This window comes from Sorghum bicolor, chromosome 5 (genome assembly GCF_000003195.3).
Source record: "Sorghum bicolor cultivar BTx623 chromosome 5, Sorghum_bicolor_NCBIv3, whole genome shotgun sequence".
NCBI classification, from domain to species: Eukaryota; Viridiplantae; Streptophyta; class Magnoliopsida; order Poales; family Poaceae; genus Sorghum; species Sorghum bicolor.
In genome coordinates this window covers 6,850,073-6,874,001 of record NC_012874.2, presented here as the reverse complement: position 1 = coordinate 6,874,001, position 23,929 = coordinate 6,850,073, and the positions used below count along the sequence as shown (strand labels likewise).

Genomic DNA, 23,929 nt, shown 5'->3' with positions numbered 1-23,929 from the left:
AACTATCCTACTTTCTAAGATCATAAAAAGATACTATAATTCATTCTTGCAAACTACATTAATACTAGGTCAACCATGAAATATGATATATATATATATATATATATGGATACTAATTCATGTGAATGATTCAAAATAACAAAGTGGATTTGAGCTAAAAATAATGGGAACATCACAAGCCAAAAACAACATGAAAAAGACAAGAAAGACAAAAGTTAGTCACCTCCAAACACGAAGAAACGATGACGGAGTCGAAGAAGATCAACGCTGGGCGTCGGAGATGAAGAACAAGGAAGAAGAAGAAGCTCTAAGGACAACAATGGTGAATGGTGCTCTCGGTTTCCAATGGGCAGAGAGGATCCGGCCTATAAAGCGGACCATTAGCACCGGTTCAGGGCTAAAACCGGTGTTAAAGGGTGACCCTTTAGCACCGGTTTGTACCACAAACCGGTGCTAAAGGGTTTGCCTCGACCCGTGGCGCTGGCCGGTGCTAAAGGGGACCCTTTAGCACCGGTTTGTAACACGAACCGGTGCTAAAATGTTCCTGCCCCGACAGCACCTGTCAGTAGCCGTTGGGCAGGACCCTTTAGCACCGATTCTTGTTACAAACTGGTGCTAAAGGGGTCTTTAACCCCGGGCCGCAAAAAGGCTGAGGTTTTTGGTCATTTTAGGCATCGACCATTGTCTCATTCTGTAGTAGTGACTGCTAGAGCACTGCTGCTCTAAATCTAGCATACCAGAGTTAGATATAGTAGAGAGATATTATGTGGATGAGCAATAGCTCGTCTGGTAGAGTCCTAGTGGTGGGAAGCTCCACATGCTTAGTTATGAGCGTTGTAAAAGAAATCTTTGCATATGTCCTATCTGAAAGTACAGGTCTAAGGTCTAGTCCAGTCTTATGTGCGCTACGTGTCACTGTATGTGGGTGGGACAAAAATTTGGATGGTTTTCTCGATTTGTGTAAGAAGATCTTTTTAAGTAAAAATATTTGGGGATTGTCTAGCCCCAACGGATTAGAGAGATATTAATGGTGATAAGATATGTCAATCACTGCCGGTTGTTATAGACTAAAACATATGTTTCTAGCATACAACTGTGGACCTCAACCTTATCTAAACGTCCATACCATCTAACCTATGCAATTGTAGTTTTATTTTTTTATCAATGTTATAAATATTATTTGTATGAAACTAATATTTTATTCTCTTAAATCTAGAACATTGTCCTTCTCAGCTTAGAATGTTTTTTTTTAAGACAAAACATTGTTTATGAAACCTAGAACATCGTCTCTACCTCATAAAAAAGAATATTTTATTCTCACAAGCTAAATATCCTCTAATAAAAAAATATATCTAAATATATCCACGTGGGGAGTTTTGTTTTGAAAGATTTATTTTAAGAAACACAATGATGTAACCGGAATTTTATTAACACGATGATGTTTGTAAACTATTTTCAAAGTTTTAAAAACATTTTCCGAAAGGCTGACATCAATAATTTGGACTCTATATTGTATAGCTGTACGCTAGGAAGGTGAGAAGTGGTCGGCAAAGCACGTTGCCGACCTCATCGAGGTCGGACGCTAAGGGCACTCACAATGCAAGACTCTATCACAGAGTTCAAGACACTTAATTATATATTATTTATGGTATTTTGCTGATGTGACAGCATATTTATTGAAGAAAGAGATAGAAAAAATAAGACTCCAAGTCTTATTTAGACTTCAAGTCCACATTGTTCGAGATAATAAATAACTTTAGACTCTATGATAGAGTATGAGTGCCTAACTCTCTAGCGAGTGCGCAACATCTATTGTGTTGTGGAGAGCTACCGCAGGCCAAAAGCTAACAAAGAATAGCGTCAAGTTCCAAAAAAGAAAAAAGTAAAAATAAAAAATTGCACCCATAACAGGGAGGACTGGGCCATTGGGCCCATTGAATGTCTGTGAGCCCAGCTCCTTTGATCCGTTTGTTTTTGTAGCCCGTAGTACTCCGTATGTTTTGTTTAGTCCCGTACGGCTTTCTAAGAGGTGCTGATAGCGGACTCAAAAGGTGCAACCTAACAGCCGTGTCACCATGAGGAAATCACGGTAAGCAATTGTCAGACTATGTTGCATTGACAGTAACATAGCAATGGTTGGTTTCGGCATGTTTCATTCTCGGATGGTGTTCCCTTGATTGAAAAATCCGATTCCGGTCAAACTTTTTTTGTAAAATTCCTTTTTTTATATCCATTTTCATTGGAAATTTGAGTCATTGAGGATACATATTACTCACTGTCCCTCACTGTCCCTAAAAGCTGCAACTTCTAGAGTTGTCCTAAGTCAAACTTTTAAAACTTTGACCAAATTTATAGTACAAAATTAATATTATTAAATTTATTGTAGAATATATTTTCATAAGATACTTACTTTATGTCATAAATATTGATGCTCTTTTCTATAAAGTTGATCAAAGTTAAAAAAGTTTGACTTACACAGATTCTAAGAGTTGAAGCTTTCACAGACAGAGATAGCACCTATAGTTTCAAAAAACAATAAAGGTTTTTTGTAATTCCCTTTTTTGACATTCAATTTCATTGCAAATTGGAGTCATGGTTCATGGAGCATGCATATTAGGGCACTCAAAAGTCATTGAGCATGCATATTACTCACTTTGTCCCTGAAAGCTGCAACTTCTAGAGTTGTCCTATGTCGAAATTTTAAAACTTTGACCAAATCTATAGAAAAAATCTAAGATTTATAGTACCAAATTAATATCATTATATTTATCATAGAATATATTTTTATAAGATACTTATTTTATATCATAGATATTGATGCTCTTTTCTATAAAGTTGGTCAAAGTTTAAAAAAAAGTTTGACTAGCACGGATTCTAAGAGTTGAAGCTTTCGGGAACAGAGGGAGTACCGATAGTTTCAAACAACAATAAAGGTTTTTTTGTAATTCCCTTTGTTGACATTTATTTTCATTGGAAATTGGAGTCATGGAGAATGCATATTAGGGCAGTCTCAATGCTAGAAACTACATATAGTTTCTACACATATTAATTTTTAGACAGTACAAATACAAAGCATGGTTCTAATGGATAGTTTTTACAAAACAATTTTTTTTATCCAATCACATACATTCTCTCTCTATTTTCTACCAACTACATCCTTTCATGTCTTGGTTCTTATGTAGACATGGTTTCTAACTTAGACCCGGTTTTTATGTTTTTTCTCTCTCTTCAATAACTATCTTGTCACATCAACAAAACACTTAGGTGACAGTACAATTAATGTCCATAGAAACTATGATGATTTCTGCATTGGGAATGCCCTTACCTATACTTTCAACCAACAATAAAGGTTTACCAAATTTTGTACTTTTCCTTGGTTGTGTTTTCTTGTTAATGCCTTCTGCAGAATTTAATCATTGAGCATCTTGCTCCATTTTTAGGCACACCAACAAAAGTTCTCCATGGAAATCTTGGTATTTTTATTGGTTGTTTTCCACAGTTATCATGAATACAAGAAAATGAATACTTCAAAATATATAGAAAATAAGTGAAGACATAACATTTTGTATCAAGCAAGCCAATGTTCTAAGATTAGGAAATGTTGTTGTGTCTTTGGAAGAAAAATATTATAGATTTAGAAAATAAAATCATATGCTTAGAATAATAATATTCTATAATACACATATTAGTATTAAAAAGAGAACATTTAAAATATACCATCAAATATCATATGGATACTACATGAAAAAACTAAAATAAAATATAAATATCTCATGGTGATTGTGTGAAAGTTTAAATACATTATGGTCATGAAGCATCATATTGATACAACGTGAACAACCCAAAATAAATTATGGAACATATCACATGTACTATTCAAACATTGCAAAGTACATCATTTTATGAAACATGGATGCTTAAAAAATAGAATACACCATGGAACATATTAAAATAAAATTAGAATAATACATAATACATCATCAAACATCCAATGTATATATTGCCTATCTAATGAACAAAAATACACCACGGAACAGAAAAAAAAAGAGATAGCGAAAGGAAATAAAAGAAGAAATAAAAAAATTTGAAAAAGAATAAAACAGGAAAATAAAAACTAGAAGAAAATAGTTTACTAGAGTGCAAAAAGGAAGATTAAAGTATAAAAATGAAAGAAAATAAAAAAGGAAAAAATAAAAAATAGAAGCAAATAAATAAAGAAATAAAATTAAAAAATTAAAAAAAGGCGAAAAGAAGAAATAAACACACGGGCATTCAACATGTATTGTTGTGTTGTGTTGTGGTCTGTGGAGCCGCGGCCCAAGACCGGACAAAAAGAAGCGTCCACAATAGGGAGGGCTGCCCCGACAAGAACTGGGCTATTGGGCCCAGTAAATCTCCGCAAGCCCATATCTTTTGATCGTATTTTTCTAGCATGTAGTATTTCGTATGTTCTTTTTATTAGTCCCATACGGCTTTAAAAAATGTGTAGGCTGGACAGTTGTGTCCCCGTGAGGTAATCATGGTAAGCTACCATCCAATTGTGTATGATATGGTATGATGGATGATGATGATATATATATATATATATATATATATATATATAGGACGCGTTTCTTTTACACGCGCGTGTAATTACTCTCATCTCTATATCTCTAGATTTAAGATGTATATGACCGGACGAAATGTATATAGACAAAGTATATGATCATACTAGACCATCTAGAGTGATATGTATGTTAAGTATGCATACATACATAGAGTATATGGTTATACTTATTGTATATAATATAGTAGTGGTATTTTAGTAATATATTTAAAATATAATTGTTTTTGAAAAATTTTCGCGTGGTAAGATCTGGAGTATCTTAATATAAGTATATAAACATACTCAAACCGATAAACAAGTATGAATACATACACAATGTAGTTTATTGAAGATGAGAGTAACTACACGTACGTGTACAAAGGAATTTCTCTCTCTCTCTCTATATATATATATAGACACAAATATAAGCTTGCAACATTTTTTAGATAAAAGAAATGAATCCGGCTTCATCTCTCTCTTGTGATCGTGACAAAGAAAATTAAACAAACTATTCTTATACAAAAGAAACAAAAACAAAGAGTTTAACCGCAAAAATTTTTAGGCCATAAAAGGGCGAAGTAATAAAAAAAGTTCGTTGCTGCTGTCTCTAGCGTAGAACGCCACGATGCCGTCACGAAAGTTAGGACGCAAGCGAGACGTTAATGGGATGGCCGGTGGTTGTTCGGCAGCGCGCCAGTGTACTGTTCGTGTCGGCGATGGAGGAGGAGCCGCCCTGGACCTCAATGCAGTAGTCCTCGAACATGACCCATGGAGGGTAGGCCGCCGCCATCCGCCGTGGGTTGAGATGGGCTTCGTGTCTTCGTGATGCATGCTTTTTACCTATAGATTGGGCGCGACAGACTTTTTTTTTATTTTTGTTTGAGATGGGTTTCGCGTGATGCTATACCATGCAATAGATTATTTTTCCCTATTTCTATAGAGAAGTAAAATACACCAGGTCTTAAACTCTATGACATGGTGTCACAAACTTTTATTTTTCGACTTTTCAATCTGTTTCGGGTCCATTATTATATAGATCCATCACCCTCTATTCTACGTGACATGAAGATATGTCGTTGATCTATATCTAATTAGTATAGTGCCCGTGTTAACATCACAATTTTATTTTAGGGATGTATATGAAAATAACTAAATTACGGTGGTACTTCGTCACATAAATAGAGTACATCATGACAATAAGAGAGCTTCCAATTCATTGCATCATTTTTAGTATATTATAGAAATAGTATGATATTGACAATTCAAATAGCTAAAATATTTGTAAGAAAATATTTATTTGCCAATCAACAAGATATAATAAAAAAATCATACAGAGGAAACATTTCAATTCATATGTATATTAATTGTCCATCCGCCGTGTGTCTTCCATCTTAATACTTTCTTTATCCGCAGCGTGCAATAACTAGAGCAAAAGAATAGTTCAGCTCATGATTTGAATATTTTCCAATGAGACTAACAAATCGATGCAGACTGCATAGTGTTTCATTATTGTTATCATAAGCTTCTATAGGAGAAAATTGCTATTATAGGACTCCCAAACATGTGTCTTTGTTAAAATAGGATTTCTAACGTTGTCATCGCTAAAACGACATTCGAAACGTTTGCACTTTGTTTTCCATGATATTTAGTGTATTCAATCTCTTTTCTCATATAAATATATATATTTCTTTTCTCGACTTTTTTATCCTTCTGTCATCTGGACGTTGGTTACGGGAATTTGATCGGTCGTTCTTCACTGGGCTGGCTGGCTGGGCAGCTACCGTGACTGACTTGCTGCCTGCCGTCGCCGCCTAGCTGGGCACTGGGCAGTGCCTTGTCTGATGCCGGTGCCTTGGCTGGGCATGGCATATATGAAGTGCACACGTTCATATATAGTAAAAATTAATAAACAATGAGGCATATGTAATAAGGCACCAGGATCGTTGGTTCCATCGACACCAGGTGGAGGCTCTCCATCCATCATCGGCACCAGGCAGGGGAGCGGCGTGCGCCAGATTGGAAGGGAAGGAGGGGCGGCAGCTGGGCGGCCGGCGGCGTCACTAGGGCGTGGTCATACTCGTACTGGGAGGAATCGATCGGTGGCTAGATGAAACACCGATGAAATTACTGTACGTAATCAACGTCCAAATGACAGAAGGATAAAAGAGTCTAAAGAGAAGACAAATACATGTATTTAGTTAAGAGAAGAGATTTAATACACCAAATGTCATGGAAAACAAAGTGTAAATGTTTCGAATGTTGTTTTAGCGATGTCAATGTTAGGAATCCTATTTTAGCAAAGTCACATGTTTGGGAGTCCTAGAATAGCAATTTTCTTCTATAGGTACCAAACAACACAGCATTCAAAAATTAGAGCACAAATATGGCATCATCAAACTCTTTGTATTAGCAAAGGAATCGATCCTACAAGGCTTTAACACTACTGCATGACATGTGCACATGTCACATCATACAACTAGAATCAACTCTCATTAGCACTGAACATTCAGAGCACGAAGCAAACTCGTTGAATCGATTTCAACACAAGGGTAGACCTTAGTGATCTTGACTCTTGAGCTTGTTGAAACACATCCTGCAGGACCCTGCCGTCTTGGCATCGAAGTTAACCTATGCATCAGCATGGCATCGGGATGCGCCGCGTCCATCAGTTGGCACACAACCTCGCCAAAAAAAAACGGATTGATGATATTGATGCACAGGCAAGTTGTTTTGATGCAAAAGAAAAAAATGGATTAGTGATACTGATGCACAGTTGTACAAAAAAAATTTAGCACACGCCATATGAATGTCAATGCTCCTTCAAATACTATGCAGCACAGTTTTAGCTTCACACGAAATACCTCCTCCCACAGTCTGATGTGTCATGTGTGGATTGCAACATGTAATTGTTTTCCTCCTCACCTGGATAGTTGATGACAAGTGCGGCAGCATCCGTATGCATAGCCCCCAGCTGATTTAGGCAATGCGGTTTAAAATTGCTGAAAACATGTCCTTTTTAATTTTTTTCTAATCCCTGCAGCAACGAATGAGGTATTTTTTACTCTCTCTCCATTCAAAAAACTTGATATTTTAGTTTTATCCTAAGTTAAACAGTTTTAAGTTTTTAGAAAAGAGAATATATTAATATCTCAGCTTCTGCATCAACGATGCATATAGTTGTTCCTTAACAAACAAGCCGTACAAAGGTCCACGCAATCTTAAAAACAAAGCTTTGAAACAAAAAGGAAGTAGCAAAGAGCAACCGAAGCAACATCTAAACTATGATTCTATTAATAAATCTCCATCCATTCCTTGCAAATACCTCCATACCGGTTGTCTCAATTTTTCTGCACCTCATCAACATTATTTGGCGATCCTCTCCTTCTAAATGAGGACCAGAACCTGATCCAGTAGGTCCTCGTGAAGATAACATGCAAATTTGGAGCTTATCAAAAACTAAGTCATTCCGGGTTAACCAAATTACCTAGCAGAAAGCAACCGCTCCCACAAGAATTTTGGATTTCAACTTCCCATTGAACCCAAATAACCAATCTATAAACATATTATATACACTAGTTGGAGGAGTTAAGTTAAGAGAGATATGAATAATCCGCTATACGAATTTAGCAAAATGACAATCAAAGAGAAGATGTTGTATAGTCTCTTCAAACGAACAAAAACTACGCTAGCTTGTTGTCTCATTGCCAATGTCGTATTGCTAGATTATCTTTTGTTAAAATTACTCCTTTATACAAATGCCACAATAAACTTTGATTTTAAGAGATAGTTTTAATTTTTATATTAAATTATTGGCCCTATTTGGATACTCTAACTAAGTTAGAGGTTAGAGTTATTCTCTAGCTCATGACTAGCCCTCAACTAACTCTAACCAAAGAGGTGTTTGGATGTAAGAGTTAGATTGACAATAAATGTACTTTTCCATTCATTTAGCTCCTTCCTAGCTAGATTTGGTGTGGGCGGCTGTTGTGTGGCCTCCTCCCGCTCACAAATGACATTGCTCCACATAGTATCTTGCATGTCGTTTTGCCATTGCTAGCGGCGGGCTATTTTGCCATTGCTCCATATGGTACCTTGTGGGCTGTTTTGCCATTGTTGGGAGGCGGCGACACGGTTGGGAGGCGGGCGACGCAACTTGGAGGTGGCGGCACGGTTGAGAGGCAGCGGAGAGGCGAGCTGGGAGACGACAGTGCTGGTGACCGGGCAGGGTTGTGGCTGGGAGGCATCGCGAGTAGGGATCCCGTGTGACACAGCCGATCCCTTTCCCTGTGGGTCCCGCCTCAAATCGCCCCAAATAGCCTAAATAAGCACCTCTTTGGGGGGATAGTTTTTTGGGGTGGGTTAGATGTAAATAACCCCAATCTAACCCTCATGTTTGAATACTTTAGGGCTATTTGAGTCCCAAATAGCTAAATCTAACTCTAACCCATGGATCCAAACATGGCCATTGTACGGTATCGCTTCACATCCTAACAAGGCTCTGTACATGGATTTTACTGAAAAGCATCCATTCTGATGTAGCCCCCACACAAAATGGTCCCTTTGGTTTGTTAATTGTACACTTGGCACCATAGCAACCACCTATTTTAAGTCCGACCAAATCTATAGAGAAATTTGCTAAAATTTATTGCACCAAATAGGTATACACATTATGAATCTAACAATCTTAATTAGTATTATAGTGTACAAGGTTGGTCAAACTTTAGATAGTTTGACTTAAAAGACAAAACCAGTGTCTATTTGGATGAGCTAAGCTGGTTACTAGTTGGGCTAAAAATTAGCTTAAATTAGCCAGGGTCGACTAGCTAGTTGGCTAACAACTAGTTTTTTTTTGAAACTTGGCTAACAACCAGCTAAAAGACTTGTCTAAAGATTAGCCCTCCTATCTAAACACAAAATAGAGCTAATTTAGGTTAGTTTTAGCTAGCAAATGATTAATCCTCATATCGAAACAGACACTAAGGCTTTGTTTAGTTTTCCACCAAAAAACTTTTTATACATCTCATCAAATTTTTTGACACATGTATGAAGCATTAAATATAGACGAAAAAACAAATTGCATAGTTTGGTTGTAAATCGCGAGACGAATCTTTTAAGCTTAATTAGTCCATAATTAGCCATAATTGCTACAATAACAAACATGCGCTAATGACGGATTTATTAGGCTTAAAAAATTTATCTCATAGTTTCCAACCAAGCTATGTAATTTATTTTTTTATTAGTCTATATGTTATATCTAAAAATTTTCTTTTCTTGAAATAAACAAGGCCATCCTAGTATGTTTTTTTAGACAAAGGGAGCAGTAATCAGCGACGATGGAGCAAGACATCTGATGTAAGAACATCCCATTAAGGCCTTGTTTAGTTCCTGCAGTAAAATTTTTTGTGACACTGTAGCACTTTCATTTGTTTGTGGTAATTATTGTCCAACCATTGACTAACTAGGCTCAAAATTTCGACTAAACTGTGCAATTAGTTTTTATTTTTGTCTATATTTAATACTCCATGTATGTGTAAAGATTCGATGTGATGGGAAATCTTGAAAAATTTTGGGTTTTTGAATGCCTAATTCGCATCGCACTATGCGAGGCCGACCTGCTAGTGCTACTACAAGTGTGAACCAATGACCAGCGGGACGTGCCGGCTTTGCATCGGTTCATCTTTGTCAACCCCCGTCACGACGCCGCCACCCCAATCCCCGCCTAACTCAACGTGTCCATCCGCCTAAAATGTATAAATTATGTAATAATCCCCCACAAAAAAAATTCAACTTGTCCCTTTCTTTTAGCAAAGAAAAAAAATCAACCTGTCTGAATGTCCGGTATCGGGGCATGCACGAAGTCAACGTTCAGAACATGGAGCCCCACGAAGAAATTCAGTTAGCTCGCCACTTAGTGGCGTGCCGCTCAGTGCCAAACTGCCGGCCGGCCGGCCGGTAAGCCGATCAATCCATCCAGTCCCTCGCCCCCAATCTCCATGCCACGCCAAGCTGACCACCGCACTAAGCGGGTGTCTAGTTAGGGTTGTTAAACACGTACTGTAGTATTTTTATTTTATCTGGTAATTAATTAGTATTCAATCATAAATTAATTAGTCGAAAAAGATTTATCTTACAAATTACTTTCTAACCATATTGTAATTTTCATAAATAATCTATATTTATTACTTTACATGTCCAAACATTTAAAATAATGGATGATAAACTTTATTGTCCGTAACCAAACATACCCTAACAAAGTTAAGATAATCCACCACTACCAGTGTCTCCGATATCCGATCCAATCCGGCCACCCCCTCCAATCACTCCTGAATCATAGCTCAGCACACTCCACCAGACCACCACCCTCCTCTCTCTCTCTCTCTCTCTATATATATATATATATACTTATATACTTACATGTAGTAAAGCAGGCACGATCATTGATCAGAATTCAGATGTGTTAGAGGAGAGAAGATCAAAGAAGCACCAGCAACAATGGCAGCAGCGATCGACGACTCGTGCAGGAGGCCAGGCTCGATCCCGTTCAAGTGGGAGATCTGCCCAGGGACGCCGAAGCACGTAAGGAGCAGCAGCGAGAGCGCGGCGCCAACGCCGTCGTCGTCGCCGTACTCCTCCGCCACCGCCACCGCCACCGTCGTCTCCAAGGTGGCGGTGTCGCCGAAGCTGACGCCGCCGCCAGCCATGTCACCGTCGCCGTACCACTCCCCGCGGGTCTCCTACTACTCTTCTTCCGCGGCGGCGCGCTCATCGGCGTCCGTGTCGCCGTCCCGGCGCCGCGGCGCGCACCACCGGCCCACCGCGTTCCTCGACGTCAACCCCCGCGTCGCCCCCACGTACCGCGCCGCCGCCGGCGCTGTCGAGGACGACGAGGCGGCAGCGCCGCCGGCCGGCAGCAGGTGCTTCCCGCTCCCCGTATTCCGGAGGCGGGACGGCGGCAGGAAAGGTGGCCGCCGGTCGTCCGGGAACGGGACGACGTCGTCGGGCTCGTCGTCCGCGAGCAGCTTCTGGTCGGACTATGGCGCCGCCGCGCCGGCGATGCCGGGTGGGCTTAGGCGGTCGGTGTCGACATCCTCGTCGTCGTCGTGCCTGTCGCTGTCGTCCAGGAGTAGCGGTAAGTTGGCCGAGGCCAGGGAGGTGGAGGCCGCCGGCGGCTGGTTCTACTGAGGTATAGCCGGCCCGGCCGGCAAAGGCAGAGCAGCCAAGCCAAGGATGCAGATATATATATTACCACCAAGAATTCGAGGAGAAGATTGTTTGTGATTGTGTTTAATTATGTGTGTGTGTGTGTGTGTGTTAGCGTGTGTGTGAATTATAAGTACTTGATTATACACTGAGACCCAGAGCAAGGTCGGTGATGCAACCGCTTTGGCTGGAGACTGTTTGTATGGGCGAGTGGAGTTCGTCGTGTACTATGAAACAGTTGCTCGTAGATAATAATTACATCATATATGGTGTCAAGTTATGTGTGTATTTGCGTACTCCTTCTATTCAAATTATAAGTCATTCTAAACATTAAATATTTGATTAAATTTTATATAATACAATAATAACATATATGATATCAAATATGTATGATTACATTGTTCATTAAATATGTTTAATAATATATTTTCATGTCATAAATTTTTGTATTTTTTTCTATAATTTTGATCAAATTTGAGATGTTTTGATTATTGAAAAAATTGTAATGGCCTATAATTTGGAACATATGGAGTATTGCACAACCTAGGTGAGTACCTAAAAAAGAGTGAGCACAGAACAAAAACCAAAAAAAAAAAGGAGAAAGCTAAGGAGCAACCGGTTTATTTGTAAAAAAAAAGTCCTATTTGCTCCCATAAACGTAAACCTTCACTTTCAAAACCAAATAAATTACCCTCCTTAATGGGCCCACATGTCTTAATTTTTTAGTCATGCCATCTTTTATAGTATATTTAGGCTCTGGAATGTTCTCAAATGGGAAAAATCATCTAGAATGGTTTATATCTTCTTCAAAGCACTATAAATACTTAACAAGCTATAGATTTAACTTGTTAAATATAAATAAATCTATAAGTAAGCTATACATGATCTAATGAGTATGAAATTTAAGCTTACAATAGTTAGTCTACCATAAAAATTTTACCATAATTGAACCATAGAAACTGTTGCTATAAATTATTCCATATAATTAAAAAAAGTATAAATCTAAAACTACAACAAAAAATTTGTACTAAATCATACTCTATTATATGTTCACTATGTAGATCTACTCATGTGGAGTCCAAAAAATAAATTTTTTATTTTATAATTTTCTGTGATTTACTATGATTTTTTAAATATTCAGCTGAAATAAATAAAAAAAAGAATAAAATATAAAATGCCTTCAAAACTGCTTATAATAAGGCTCGGGAGGTAAGATGAACGGTTTTAAAAGATGAAAAAGGTGTTTTATTTGGTTTTAGAATTTAGGGATGAAAAACCAAACTTTACGGAGGTAATCTTTTTCCTCGTTTGCTTGCCGCAGGCAGAGCCCAAACCAGACTCGAGCCATTTTTTTTACTTGCAATGCCCATGGCTGCCGGCTAATCGCCGTCGCCGAAAGAACACGAGTGATCTCAGATTTGGGTGAACAACGGAGAGGACCTGCCTCAGCCGCTTCGTTTCTTGATTGAATGTCTGATGAATATCCCTTCTCTTACAACTCTTGGGCACTTACGTACCATTACAGTCACTGGCCATTTGGGCCCACAATACAGGTACAAGAATTACTAGTAGAAAACACAGCTAGAGCTATTACACTACTGGTCTTGGAAAACGTCTTTCGCTTGTACGTCCTCTTCTTCACTTGCCTGTGTCGTCTGTGACATATCTGCATTGGTCCCTACAAGTTCTTCGCTGAACGACCATAGCCTCTTCGCCAGCTCTGAATCTCTTGCGACAGCAGTCGGCGTTGCTTCATTGCAGTCCGCAAAGTATTTACCAGTTACATCTTTGACATTAGGGTGTAATGCCAGGTAGCAAGTAGTTGCAGCTCCCTACAAAATACAAACCAACCATGTCCGTCAGATGATTTTCTTTTGATTATGACACTGATTGTGCTTTAGAGAGTTACTAGCTGGGTGCTAATAGGATTCAATAACCTGGGGTACGCTCTTCAGAAAAAGATTTGCTACAGGGGACAGAACCGAAATCAGCGCACCTGTCAAGCGTACATTTGTATTAGTTAAGTGAATGGAGGATCCAGTAATAATATGGTTTTGTTCTTGAATGAATCTTCTTGTTGGGCCTGAGCTTGCAACGTTTTTGAAAGATGAATAATTTTTTTCAAAGATATGAGCTCGCGACGTCATTACTGTTGTTTCCTGCAACATAGCGAATGATATTGGTGATGATTACTCCAGGATGCAGGGAATTCGCTGTCAGATTGCATCCTTCTTCCTGAAATGGCACCAAACACGTGTTATTTTGTGAGGATGTGAAAATACTGAAATATTCAGTAAGTGGCAAGGCAACAGATTCCATACCTGAAAACGCCTGGACAACTCATTTGCGTGGAGAATATTGGCTAATTTTGAATGTGCATATGCAATGAACGGCTGGTACCTGTAAATTTGAAGTTGGAAAGAAAAAAATAATAATTCGGCTACTTATACTACGCTCATGCATGTAACCAAAATCAATAAACATAATTAAGGGATAACATTTTGCCAACCTATCCTTATCGTTTAGCTTGTTCAACTCAAAGCATGTACCATCACTTCTTTTATGCGCAATGGATGATACGTTTATGATCCTGCCCTGCACACCTGTCTCTCTAGCAGTTGATTTCATCTTGTCTAGCAGGAGACTTGTCAGCAAGAAATGGCCTGCTCATAAGGTAAATTTCAATAGATATGCTTCTGCCTAATTAATTAAGCATAATTTGCTTCTAAAAAGTCTACATTCTTCTGAACAATGTACTGATAGCAATTCAAGACAAATCAGCAGGCTGCAGAGCAAATCCCCAGATGCTATATGTCACAGAGATTTATTGGCATGAATGGTCAGCATCCTACTCACCAACATGATTAGTTGCGAATTGTAGCTCGATTCCATCCTTGGAGAGCTGGTAAGGGCAGGCCATAATCCCTGCATTGTTTCTTCAGAGAAACATATGTTTCAGATTACCATGCGAGTGAGTCCAGAAGCACTGTACACTGCACTCGCCGTATGTGCTGAATTCTGAATATATATATATATATATCTGCAGTGTTTCAGAGACGGCGATAGATACGTACATGAGGAGGTTCAGATGCTGGTGAGATGAATCGAAGGACCGCGCGAAGTCGCGGACGGAGCTGAGAGAGCTCAGGTCCATCTCCATGACGTGCAGCTTGGAGCTCGGGACCTGTTCTGCGAGGCTCTCTTTCACCTTCAGGCCACTCTCCAGCGTCCTAGCTGGTATGATCACCTTTGCTCCCCTCAGTGCTAGCACTCTGGCCGTCTCCTTTCCAATGCCATTCGTTGCTCCTGCATTTTTCCATGTGAAGCCATCAGGGGACAAGAAAATTTTTACAGACAGATCATGATCATGCATAGTAGTAATTGCAAGATTCGTTGGATACAGAGTTACAGATTGCAAGGTCGCTCTGCTAATTTATAGTCTTTCGTCGCTCTTCTCGCCAAGGGCAACAATTGTTGTATGAAGTAAAAACAATATAATGTTGCAATTGAAACTACTGGACGGCTTAAAGACAACGGGAGAAACCAAAGCTAGGCTACAGAAAACATCACTGCTGCTGTGTGCTGCGCCTTGAAAAAAAGAAGAAAAGAAGAAAGTGAAGCCATTCGTTGCTATTGCATTTCGTTGCTCCAACCTCCTGCATTTTGCCATTCGCTACAAACTACGGTATGCGAGGTTGCTATGTAAAGCAAGATGAATACACACTGTGTCTGAAGAACAAAGTAGACATAATAGAATTTGTCCTGGCGATCAATCAATACTATGACGAAAGTTAATTTCAGCACAAACATGATCAGCAATCTCGTGTCATAAAACTGAAAGATTATGACATTCAGGGGGAAAAAAACTGAACTATTATGGAAAAGATACAACTAGTACTAAGATTAAGTTGAGATTAACTATACAAGTGAGGCTATTGGTCTGTTCTCACGACGATATTATATGAGTTTTTTTACAACAACAACAACAACAAATGGCACCTACAATTATGTCCCTACTTATGATATCTAGAATAAGGCCTGAATGAAAACTGAAAGCTAACCGTATTACTTGCTCTGCTAATTTATAGTCTTTCGCTCTTCCCGCCAAGACCAACAGTTTTTATGAAGTGAAAACAATATAATGTTGCAATTGAAACTACTAGCAAGCTTAAAGACAACGGGGGAAACCAAAGCTGGGCGCGAACAGAAACCATCACCGGCTGCTGTGTGCTTCTGCTGCGCACTGAAATAAGAACAAGAAGAAGAGGAAGAAAGCGATGGAGAGACCAGACCTGTGACGATGGCGGTGAGGTTGCTGGCGTCGACGCCGGCGGTGACCTCCTCGGCGGTGGACGCGGAGCCGAAGCCCGACGGGCCACGCCGCCCCCAGGGCCAGCCCCAGAGCCCCATCGCTGACGACACTACTTCCCTCGCATGCCAGCAGAAATCCGACACCACCTGCTCAAACATGGAGCATGCCCATCTCCTGAGGCGTGCCTCCCGGCCCTCTTTGCTACCTGGACTGGACACTTGTAGGGATAGGGGATGGATAGGAAGAAGCGCTGCAGCTAGTGGCCAGTGTTGACTGACGTACTGGTGAGCTGAGCCTCCTGCTGTCGCCGACGACGTTGACGCGTGTTCTGCTTCTGGCGCCTGCCTGAGTTTCGCATTGAATCTTTAGACACAAAGCATTAATTATAGACGAAAATAAAAACTAATTACATAATTTATCTATAATTTACGCGACAAATCTTTTAAGTCTAGTTAGTTTATAATTGACAATATTTGTCACATACAAACAAAAGTGCCAATTTTCCTAAAAAAAATTGAAACTAGACCTTGTTTAGTTTCAAAACTTTTTGGTTTCAGTACTTTCGTTTTTATTTGGTAATTATTGTCCAAACATAGATTAACTAGATTCAAAAAACGCATCTCGCGATTTACAGATAAACTATATAATTAGTTTAAATTATAATCTTTATTTAGTGCTTCATGTATGTGCTACAAAATTTGATGTGATAAACAATCTTAAAATTTTTTTGGTTTTTTGTCTAAACAAGGCCGCTTGCGGCCCAGACGTGGCAACAGAATCATCAGACGCGGTACAAGGCTTTGTTTAGTTCACCTAAAAACTAAAAACTTTTTTAAAATTTTCTGTCATATCGAATTTTATAGTACAGGCATAAAGCATTAAATATAGACGAAAATAAAAACTAATTGTATAGTTTGTATGTAAATCATAAGATGAATCTTTTGAACCTAGTTAGTTTATGATTGGATAATAATTGTCAAATAAAAACAAAAGTATTACAGTACGGAAAACCATTGGATCATTTGGCCGAGTTTCACTTAGGCTTTGTTTAGTTTCGAAAAGTTTTTGGATTTTGATAGTATAACACTTTTGTTTGTATTTAACAATTATTATCCATCTATAAACTAAGTAGGCTCAAAAGATTCGCCTCGTAAATTACAAACATACTGTGCAATTAGTTTTGTTTTTGTCTATATTTAGTGCTCCATACATATACCGCAAGATTCGATATGACAGAAAATTTTGAAAATTTTTTAAATTTTGGGGTGATCTAAACAAGGCCTTAGCTTCCCGCTAATTGAAACTGCGGTACGTATTTTAGTTTTCTATACGCTCCAAGTGCATCTTCTTATTAACATAATCATAACTCGCCGCTGTTCTCCATGCCAGTGGACGGGAGACAAGGGATTTGATCGATAAAGAAAAATATGATAAAGTGGACTTGAGCAGTTGAGCTAGGCTAATAAGTGGAGATCTCAAGCAATCGACATACCAAAGAAAGATTAAGGCCTTGTTTAGATGTGAAAAGATTTTGGATTTTGCTAGCTACTGTAGTACTTTCGTTTGTTTGTGGTAAATATTATCTAATCATGGACTAACTAGGATTAAAAAATTCGTCTCGCGATTTACAGTTAAACTGTGCAATTAGTTTTTATTTTTGTCTATATTTAATGCTTTATACATGTGCCGAAAGATTCGATGTGACAGAGAATCTTGAAAACTTTTTGGTTTTTGGGTGAACTAAACAAGACCTAAAAAGCCCTTAAAGATAAAAAAGAAGATCAAGGCATCATACAAATGAAGCTCGAACAAATATACACAAAGAAAGTAAGGACGCACTCAGGATGAGCATCGCAGAGGTGCTCCATGCTTGTACACACAAAAAAAAAGAGTGTTAAAATACACTTATGTTTCTGTAATTTTCCAACATGCTTCGGAAAACACAATATTGTGTTATAGAGTAAGCAAGTGGCATAAACCTTATAAAAATATTAGTATATATTATTTAAAACTGATGTAAAAGTTTGCAACAAATAGTGACAACACATACACACTTGGATGTTGATTGTCCCTATCCATAGATCGATATAACCTTTCATATTTTTAAAGAATCAGACACCTATTTATTCTAAACAAGACACACCATTTTCTTCTTCTGCGTTGACTTCGCCATCATATTTGATATACTCATATATTAATCTAGCAATGGTCAATTGAAATTGAGAGAACTAGGAGAATACCCCGCGCGTTGCTGCGGGGATTCTACATAATTTAAAAAGAAATTAGACTATTTATATTTATAGTTATATGGATGAAACTATCTTAAATTAATTTTGGTGAATGATTTGGCTGGTCAACTAAATGCATGTTAGTGGATGAAGAGATAACTATCATAATTATATGTGCTAGTTGGCTATAATTACAAGTTCTAGTGGATTGTTGATGTGGATAGCTTGCATGTTGAGAGAATTCTCTAGTGGGGTTTAGCTTTATAAGAGTACTAGGAGCATACGCCGCGCGTTGCTGCGGGAATTGCGGATTAATAGATTGTGTAGTATGATGATGTGAGCTATACTTATTTGTTTTGCTGACATGGACAATGCAGTTGTCATGTGTGCTATTGGATTTTAATTGTATATGTGGTAGTTGTCACACCCAATTTCAAGGAAGAAATTGAATGCATAAACTTATGTGCGCCCAGAGATCAATCACACACATAAGTCACAAATTAAATACCATCATCGCAGTGTTTACAACAAACGTAGTTATTACATCACAAAGTCTGGCATAACAGCGTAAATATAAATATGATAATCTAAGATAACTATCTCATGGCCCTCACACAGGGAAGGTCGACTGGTGAAGCACAAGCCTAATAGTCCTCCGGGTAGTCCTCATAGCTACCACCATCTGTTACCCATCCGGGATTTTTATCCAAAGAAAAGAAATATACAAGCGTGAGTACATCTCGTACTCCACAAGCATAGCATGAGGATTTATGAGGCTCAAACAGGCTAAACTAGGTTCACTGCATCAGCTTTTAGTAGGTCAGTGTTTTATCAATAATTATTTTAGTTTATGCTTAAGCTCCCAAATATCCCATATGATCAGTTATTGGAACCATAGAAAGTCAATAAGTCACATTAAAGCATAATTATACATCATCATGTACCATATAGCCATCAGTAACCAGTTATTCTGTGAGTTTTTCGGGCCGCTCGTGACCGTGAGCACGGCTGTTATAACAGTTTTACACTCTGCAGAGGTTGTGCACTTTCACCGTGAGTCGTGTTACCCATATGCCCGGGGTCCGTCGACCCCCAAACACTACCAAGGTGAGCGGACAGGGTACACTATGAAGCCTTCCATAGGGCTATTCTAACCAGTTAGGGCCGCGAGGTTTCCTCGATAGGCAGATGTAGAAAACCCCCCTTTTCTATGGCACATTTCCATCGCGGCTATACTCATAGAAACAGGGGCAGCACTACACCCAAAGTGGCAAGCCCCTCTTGCGCCCTTTCGGGTAACCTCTAACGAGTTAGAAAAGATCCTATTACTGAGCTAAAGTCAGAGCCATGTGACTCTCCCGGTTGCACTATTAGTTCCAGCTTTTGCCGACAGATAAGTCCTTACGGAGGGTCTAGGACAACATGACCAACAGTCATTTGTACCATAGCCCTATGTTCCATTTATCATAATCATGTTTAATCAATTAACCATGGTTCCATCACTGATTTCAGATCATATATAATTGGAGTTAGAATTGGAGTTAGAGCACTAGCACTTCTACCCATATGCAATAAAAACCCTTGGGAACAAGGTAATTGTCATCAACAGCTAGGATGTCCTCATAGTTTGCAATATTTGTACACATGCAGGGTGAAATGCTTAAAAAATGAGTAGGACAACAAGGTAGGCCCATGCTATACTTGCCTTGGTTCACGTACTCCTGCTGTTCTTGCTGGTCCTGCTGGTCCCCAAAGAGCTCCGGACTCCCGAAATACTCCTCACCGTCTGGGCTCGATCAACACATCACAATCATCACGCATACCAAAACAAACATGCAAGAGAACAATTCCTAAAGTTAGAACAGTACACCAGCAGTAAATAAATTAAATAAAAACTTTCTAAAATCATCTACGTGCTGCTACGATCACGTCAACGCGAAATTCACGAAAAACGGACTTACGACGTGAAAGTTACGCTTTTAACGGGATTTCAACAACAATCTATGGACTTGTAATTAACTAGGAAATCTAACAGTGGTAAACCTAAACAACAGTGGTACCAACGCGAAAAGCTTACGAAATTACGAAACTAACGCAACTTGAACGGATCGATTCGGAGTTCAAACGACGATTTTATAGCTAAAACAATGCGGTGGCAATTCTGTAAATAAAGCAGAGTTTAAACAAATTTAAATAAATAAATTAAATTCTGGAAATTCTGGCCAAGGACTGCGCGCGCGAAACCTCTTTAACAAAATATCACATGAAGGGGTATCAAGTGATTCTGGCCGTTGGATCAAGATGGAACGCACTAGATTAAAAGAAAAGAGAAAAAAAAAGAGAGGGGGAGAGAGATGGCGCACAGGCCAGTGACGGGGAAGAACACGGTGGCCACCATGGCCGACGCCTGAAGCTCGCCGGAGTTGAGCGGAGGAGGTGCTACGGTGCACGGTTTTCGATTTCGTTTGAACTGGGAGAAAGAGGAGAGCGATGCGAGTCCATTCCACCCCATAAACGCGGTCGAGGAGGCGGTTTCCGAGAAGGTTCACGGCGGCGCCATGAACATTCCCGTCAGAGCTCGTGGAACTCGGACTCCGGGCCACGATTGACCAAACCGAGCACACAGGGAGGAAGAGGGAGGCAAGGCGAACTCGCTAGAACACTTGGCGCGGCTGTGGAAGGTCCTACGCGGCACGCGCCATGGCCGGCGGCCATGGAGCTCGCCGGAGCTCCGCGGACAGTATGGAGGAGTGCCCCGTTTCGCGAAAAAAGTAGACGGGGAGAAAGCGGGAGAGGAGGGGAGCTCACCAGCGCGAATAACGGAGGCGGAGAAGGCTTGAATCGGCGGGACGGCGCGCGACGGTCGCGGTGGTCACCAAAGGCGGTTTTTCTTTATGTCCAGGCGCTCGGTTGCGGCTGCGAGTGCGGGAATGAGGAGGGGGAGAGAGGAGCGGGGTCGGCAACAACTCTAAGTCGCGAGAGACCGAGAGACGTGGACGTGGGCGTGGGCGCGGCATCGTGGGAGCGAGCGCCGGTTCCAACTTCCTGTGCGTGAGAACAGGAGAGAACGGTTGGGGGAGGAGGATAGAGCTGACAAGTGGGCTCTACTTGTCAGTGGAAGAGAGGGAGTTAGGGTGCTGGCGGGCTGCTGGAATTGGGCCAAGCAGGCCGAAAATGAGGGGGAAGGGAGAGAGATGGATTTCTCTTTTTTTCTTTTTTTCCAACTTGTTTTCAAAAACATTTACAAATTTGAATTTTGAACAAAATTTTCTTTTGCATAAATTCACACATCACCAAAAATTAAGTGCTGCAGCATGAATGCATCAACGTGTTTTTAATTTTCTATTAAATTTTAATTTCCCAAAGTTTATTTATTTCCCTATATTTTTATGCTCACAAAATTATTTAATAAAGCCAAATTCATCTATTTTTAAAAGAGCCAAATTTTGGGTGTTACAGTAGTGCATTGCATGTTGAGATAAATAGTTATTGAGGTTTTACTTAGTGGATTTTAATTGAATATGGTAGTACATTGCTTAGGTGGATAGTTTGCATGTTTAGAGAAATAGTTAGTGGGGTTTAGGATTATAAAAGTTATAGATAAGATGCGCGTGTGCATGATTGACTAACATGAAGACAGTAATAAATTGGTAGTTTTTTACAATTACAAGGTAAAGGAAACATAGATTCAACTATACTTTAAATAGTACTCCCTATGTTCCAAATTATATGTCGTTTTGACTTTTTTTTATATCCATTTTATTATGTATTTAGACATAACGTATGTCTAAAAACATAGCAAATTGCATGTACTAAAAAAGTCAAAGCGACTTATAATTTAGAATAGAGGGAGTAGAAAATATCACAAAACTTTCGAAAAATATAATTTGTGCAACTATCTTTTGAAGAAAATTATATTTACATAATTCTTAGATAGATCACACAAAAAGTAATTTGCAATAAAGTGTTAGATTGTTGATTTCCCTTTTGAGAACATGCCATGGCATATGCATTTCATTTGAAGGGGTTGAATTGTTGATTCAAGACATCACTTATTTATGAGTTAAAAATTTTACTCATTTTATGATGCTTATTTTGTACTGAAAACTCCACCTTTAAATTTTTGAAATAAAATATTTATTTGCGATACATACAAAAACAATATATGAACAATATAAAAACATCTTTGTAACACATATATATAAATACATAAAAAAACAAAAAAAGCTAAGCACATCATGTAGCGTGCTCTATTTGCAAGTCAACATCAACACCACCGAAGAAGGAGCGACCTAAACCAATTGCAAGAACATTTCAAAGATGATGGCTTACCACGACTACCTCGTGGTGTTACGTCCGTGAGGGTGAGGAATTATAAGCCCGTGAGCCCCACCTCAACTAAACCGTGTGGTATTATTTTTTTAGACGAAAGTGTGGTATTATTATTAGTAAATTAGGAGAAAAAGGAAAAGAATAAATTGGCACATCCGAGACCCTACCTACAATAGGCCCGCCCAACAACAGAACTTCTCGAGGCCCAAAGGTCTCGCGCTGTGCGGCTTGTAACTGCTCACGATCTCCTACCCCTTCTTCCCTTTGTGCTGCGCATTCTCCTCCGCTGGCACATCTCCGTCGTCGACGTGAGCAGTGCGGCCAGAAGGCCATTCAGAGCAAGCCCAACGCACCACAAACCATTTTTTAGTCCTTCTCACTCTCATCTAAGAGCACGTCTCCAATAGTTTCCAAATAGCTAGACTAGTCTAGGAAGAACTCTATTGGCTATCAAAGAAAAAGATTAAAAAGCTGACGACTTTACAATAGCTAATCTAGTATAATCTCCCGAAAACTACTCTCACAACTCCCACAGCCCTCCGATATAATGCTTTGAAACTAAAAAGGCCCTAACGAAAGCTTGTGATGAGGGCGTAGCGGCATGTACCACAACACACGCAACAGCTTCAAACTTTTGTCAGATTGGATACTTACTTCATTTGCAGATGCCTCTAACGTCATGTTAAACCACCAATTCGTGTGAGCTAGAGGCGCTAAGAGCAACTCCAGCCCAGCATGCAAATTGAGCCCCTATTTTATTTCATTTGCATGCTAGGCTGCATATAATAGGAGCTCAAATTCTACATCAACTCCAGCCCAACACCCAAAATGCAATCGTCCTCGGTCCTCTCCTGCCCCGGCGAGCGGCGTCGGCGGCAATGGCGCAGACAAGGCCGCCAAATCCGTGCTTGAACGCCTGCCCGCTGATGCCACCGTTCGACAGCGTCCCGCCCACCGTAAGGTGCAGGTAGTCTGTCCACGACCGGGGCGCCAGCCCGGCCCTCAGGCAAGCCTCCAGCACCTCCACCCACAGCGCGCCGCCGCCCACGTCCGCGTAGTCCCCGTCCCCGCGCCGCACCACCTCCACGAGGCGCGGTAGGGCGCGGGTCTCCACCACAATGCCGCCGCGCGCCTGGGCCTGCCCGTGGAGCGAGTGCCCCGCGCCGCGCGCCGCCACCCTCGGCCCCGACGACGACGACGACGACAGCGCGCCCAGGAGCCGCGCGATGTCGGCGGGGGACCCGGGCTGCATCACCGCGATGGGAGCCTCGG

The 23,929-nt window shown here is 40.0% G+C and overlaps 2 protein-coding genes across 2 annotated transcripts; one reads left to right on the top strand and one right to left on the bottom strand.

Moving 5' to 3' along the window:
• Positions 10,707-12,073, top strand: LOC8072773 (uncharacterized protein CG5098). The gene has a single exon (XM_002450383.2). The coding sequence runs from the start codon at positions 11,078-11,080 to the stop codon at positions 11,765-11,767; it is 690 nt and encodes a 229-aa protein (XP_002450428.1). The 5' UTR covers positions 10,707-11,077; the 3' UTR covers positions 11,768-12,073.
• Positions 13,203-16,383, bottom strand: LOC8072772 (short-chain dehydrogenase TIC 32, chloroplastic). Its single transcript, XM_002449068.2, has 8 exons — positions 16,078-16,383; positions 14,860-15,091; positions 14,642-14,721; positions 14,295-14,448; positions 14,107-14,185; positions 13,936-14,020; positions 13,723-13,781; positions 13,203-13,617 (listed from the first exon to the last, which is right to left on the bottom strand). The coding sequence occupies exons 1-8, from the start codon at positions 16,253-16,255 to the stop codon at positions 13,381-13,383; spliced, it is 1,104 nt and encodes a 367-aa protein (XP_002449113.1). The 5' UTR covers positions 16,256-16,383; the 3' UTR covers positions 13,203-13,380.

Bases quoted from the DNA above. Each gene is read 5' to 3' on its own strand.
- LOC8072772 (XM_002449068.2), bottom strand. From the start codon at position 16,255: ATGTTTGAGCAGGTGGTGTCGGATTTCTGCTGGCATGCGAGGGAAGTA. The intron at 14,449-14,641 runs GTGAGTAGGATG...CCTTATGAGCAG, and splicing joins ATTCGCAACTAATCATGTTG to GCCATTTCTTGCTGACAAGT. The intron at 14,021-14,106 runs GTATGGAATCTG...GTGCCATTTCAG, and splicing joins AGTTGTCCAGGCGTTTTCAG to GAAGAAGGATGCAATCTGAC.
- LOC8072773 (XM_002450383.2), top strand. From the start codon at position 11,078: ATGGCAGCAGCGATCGACGACTCGTGCAGGAGGCCAGGCTCGATCCCG.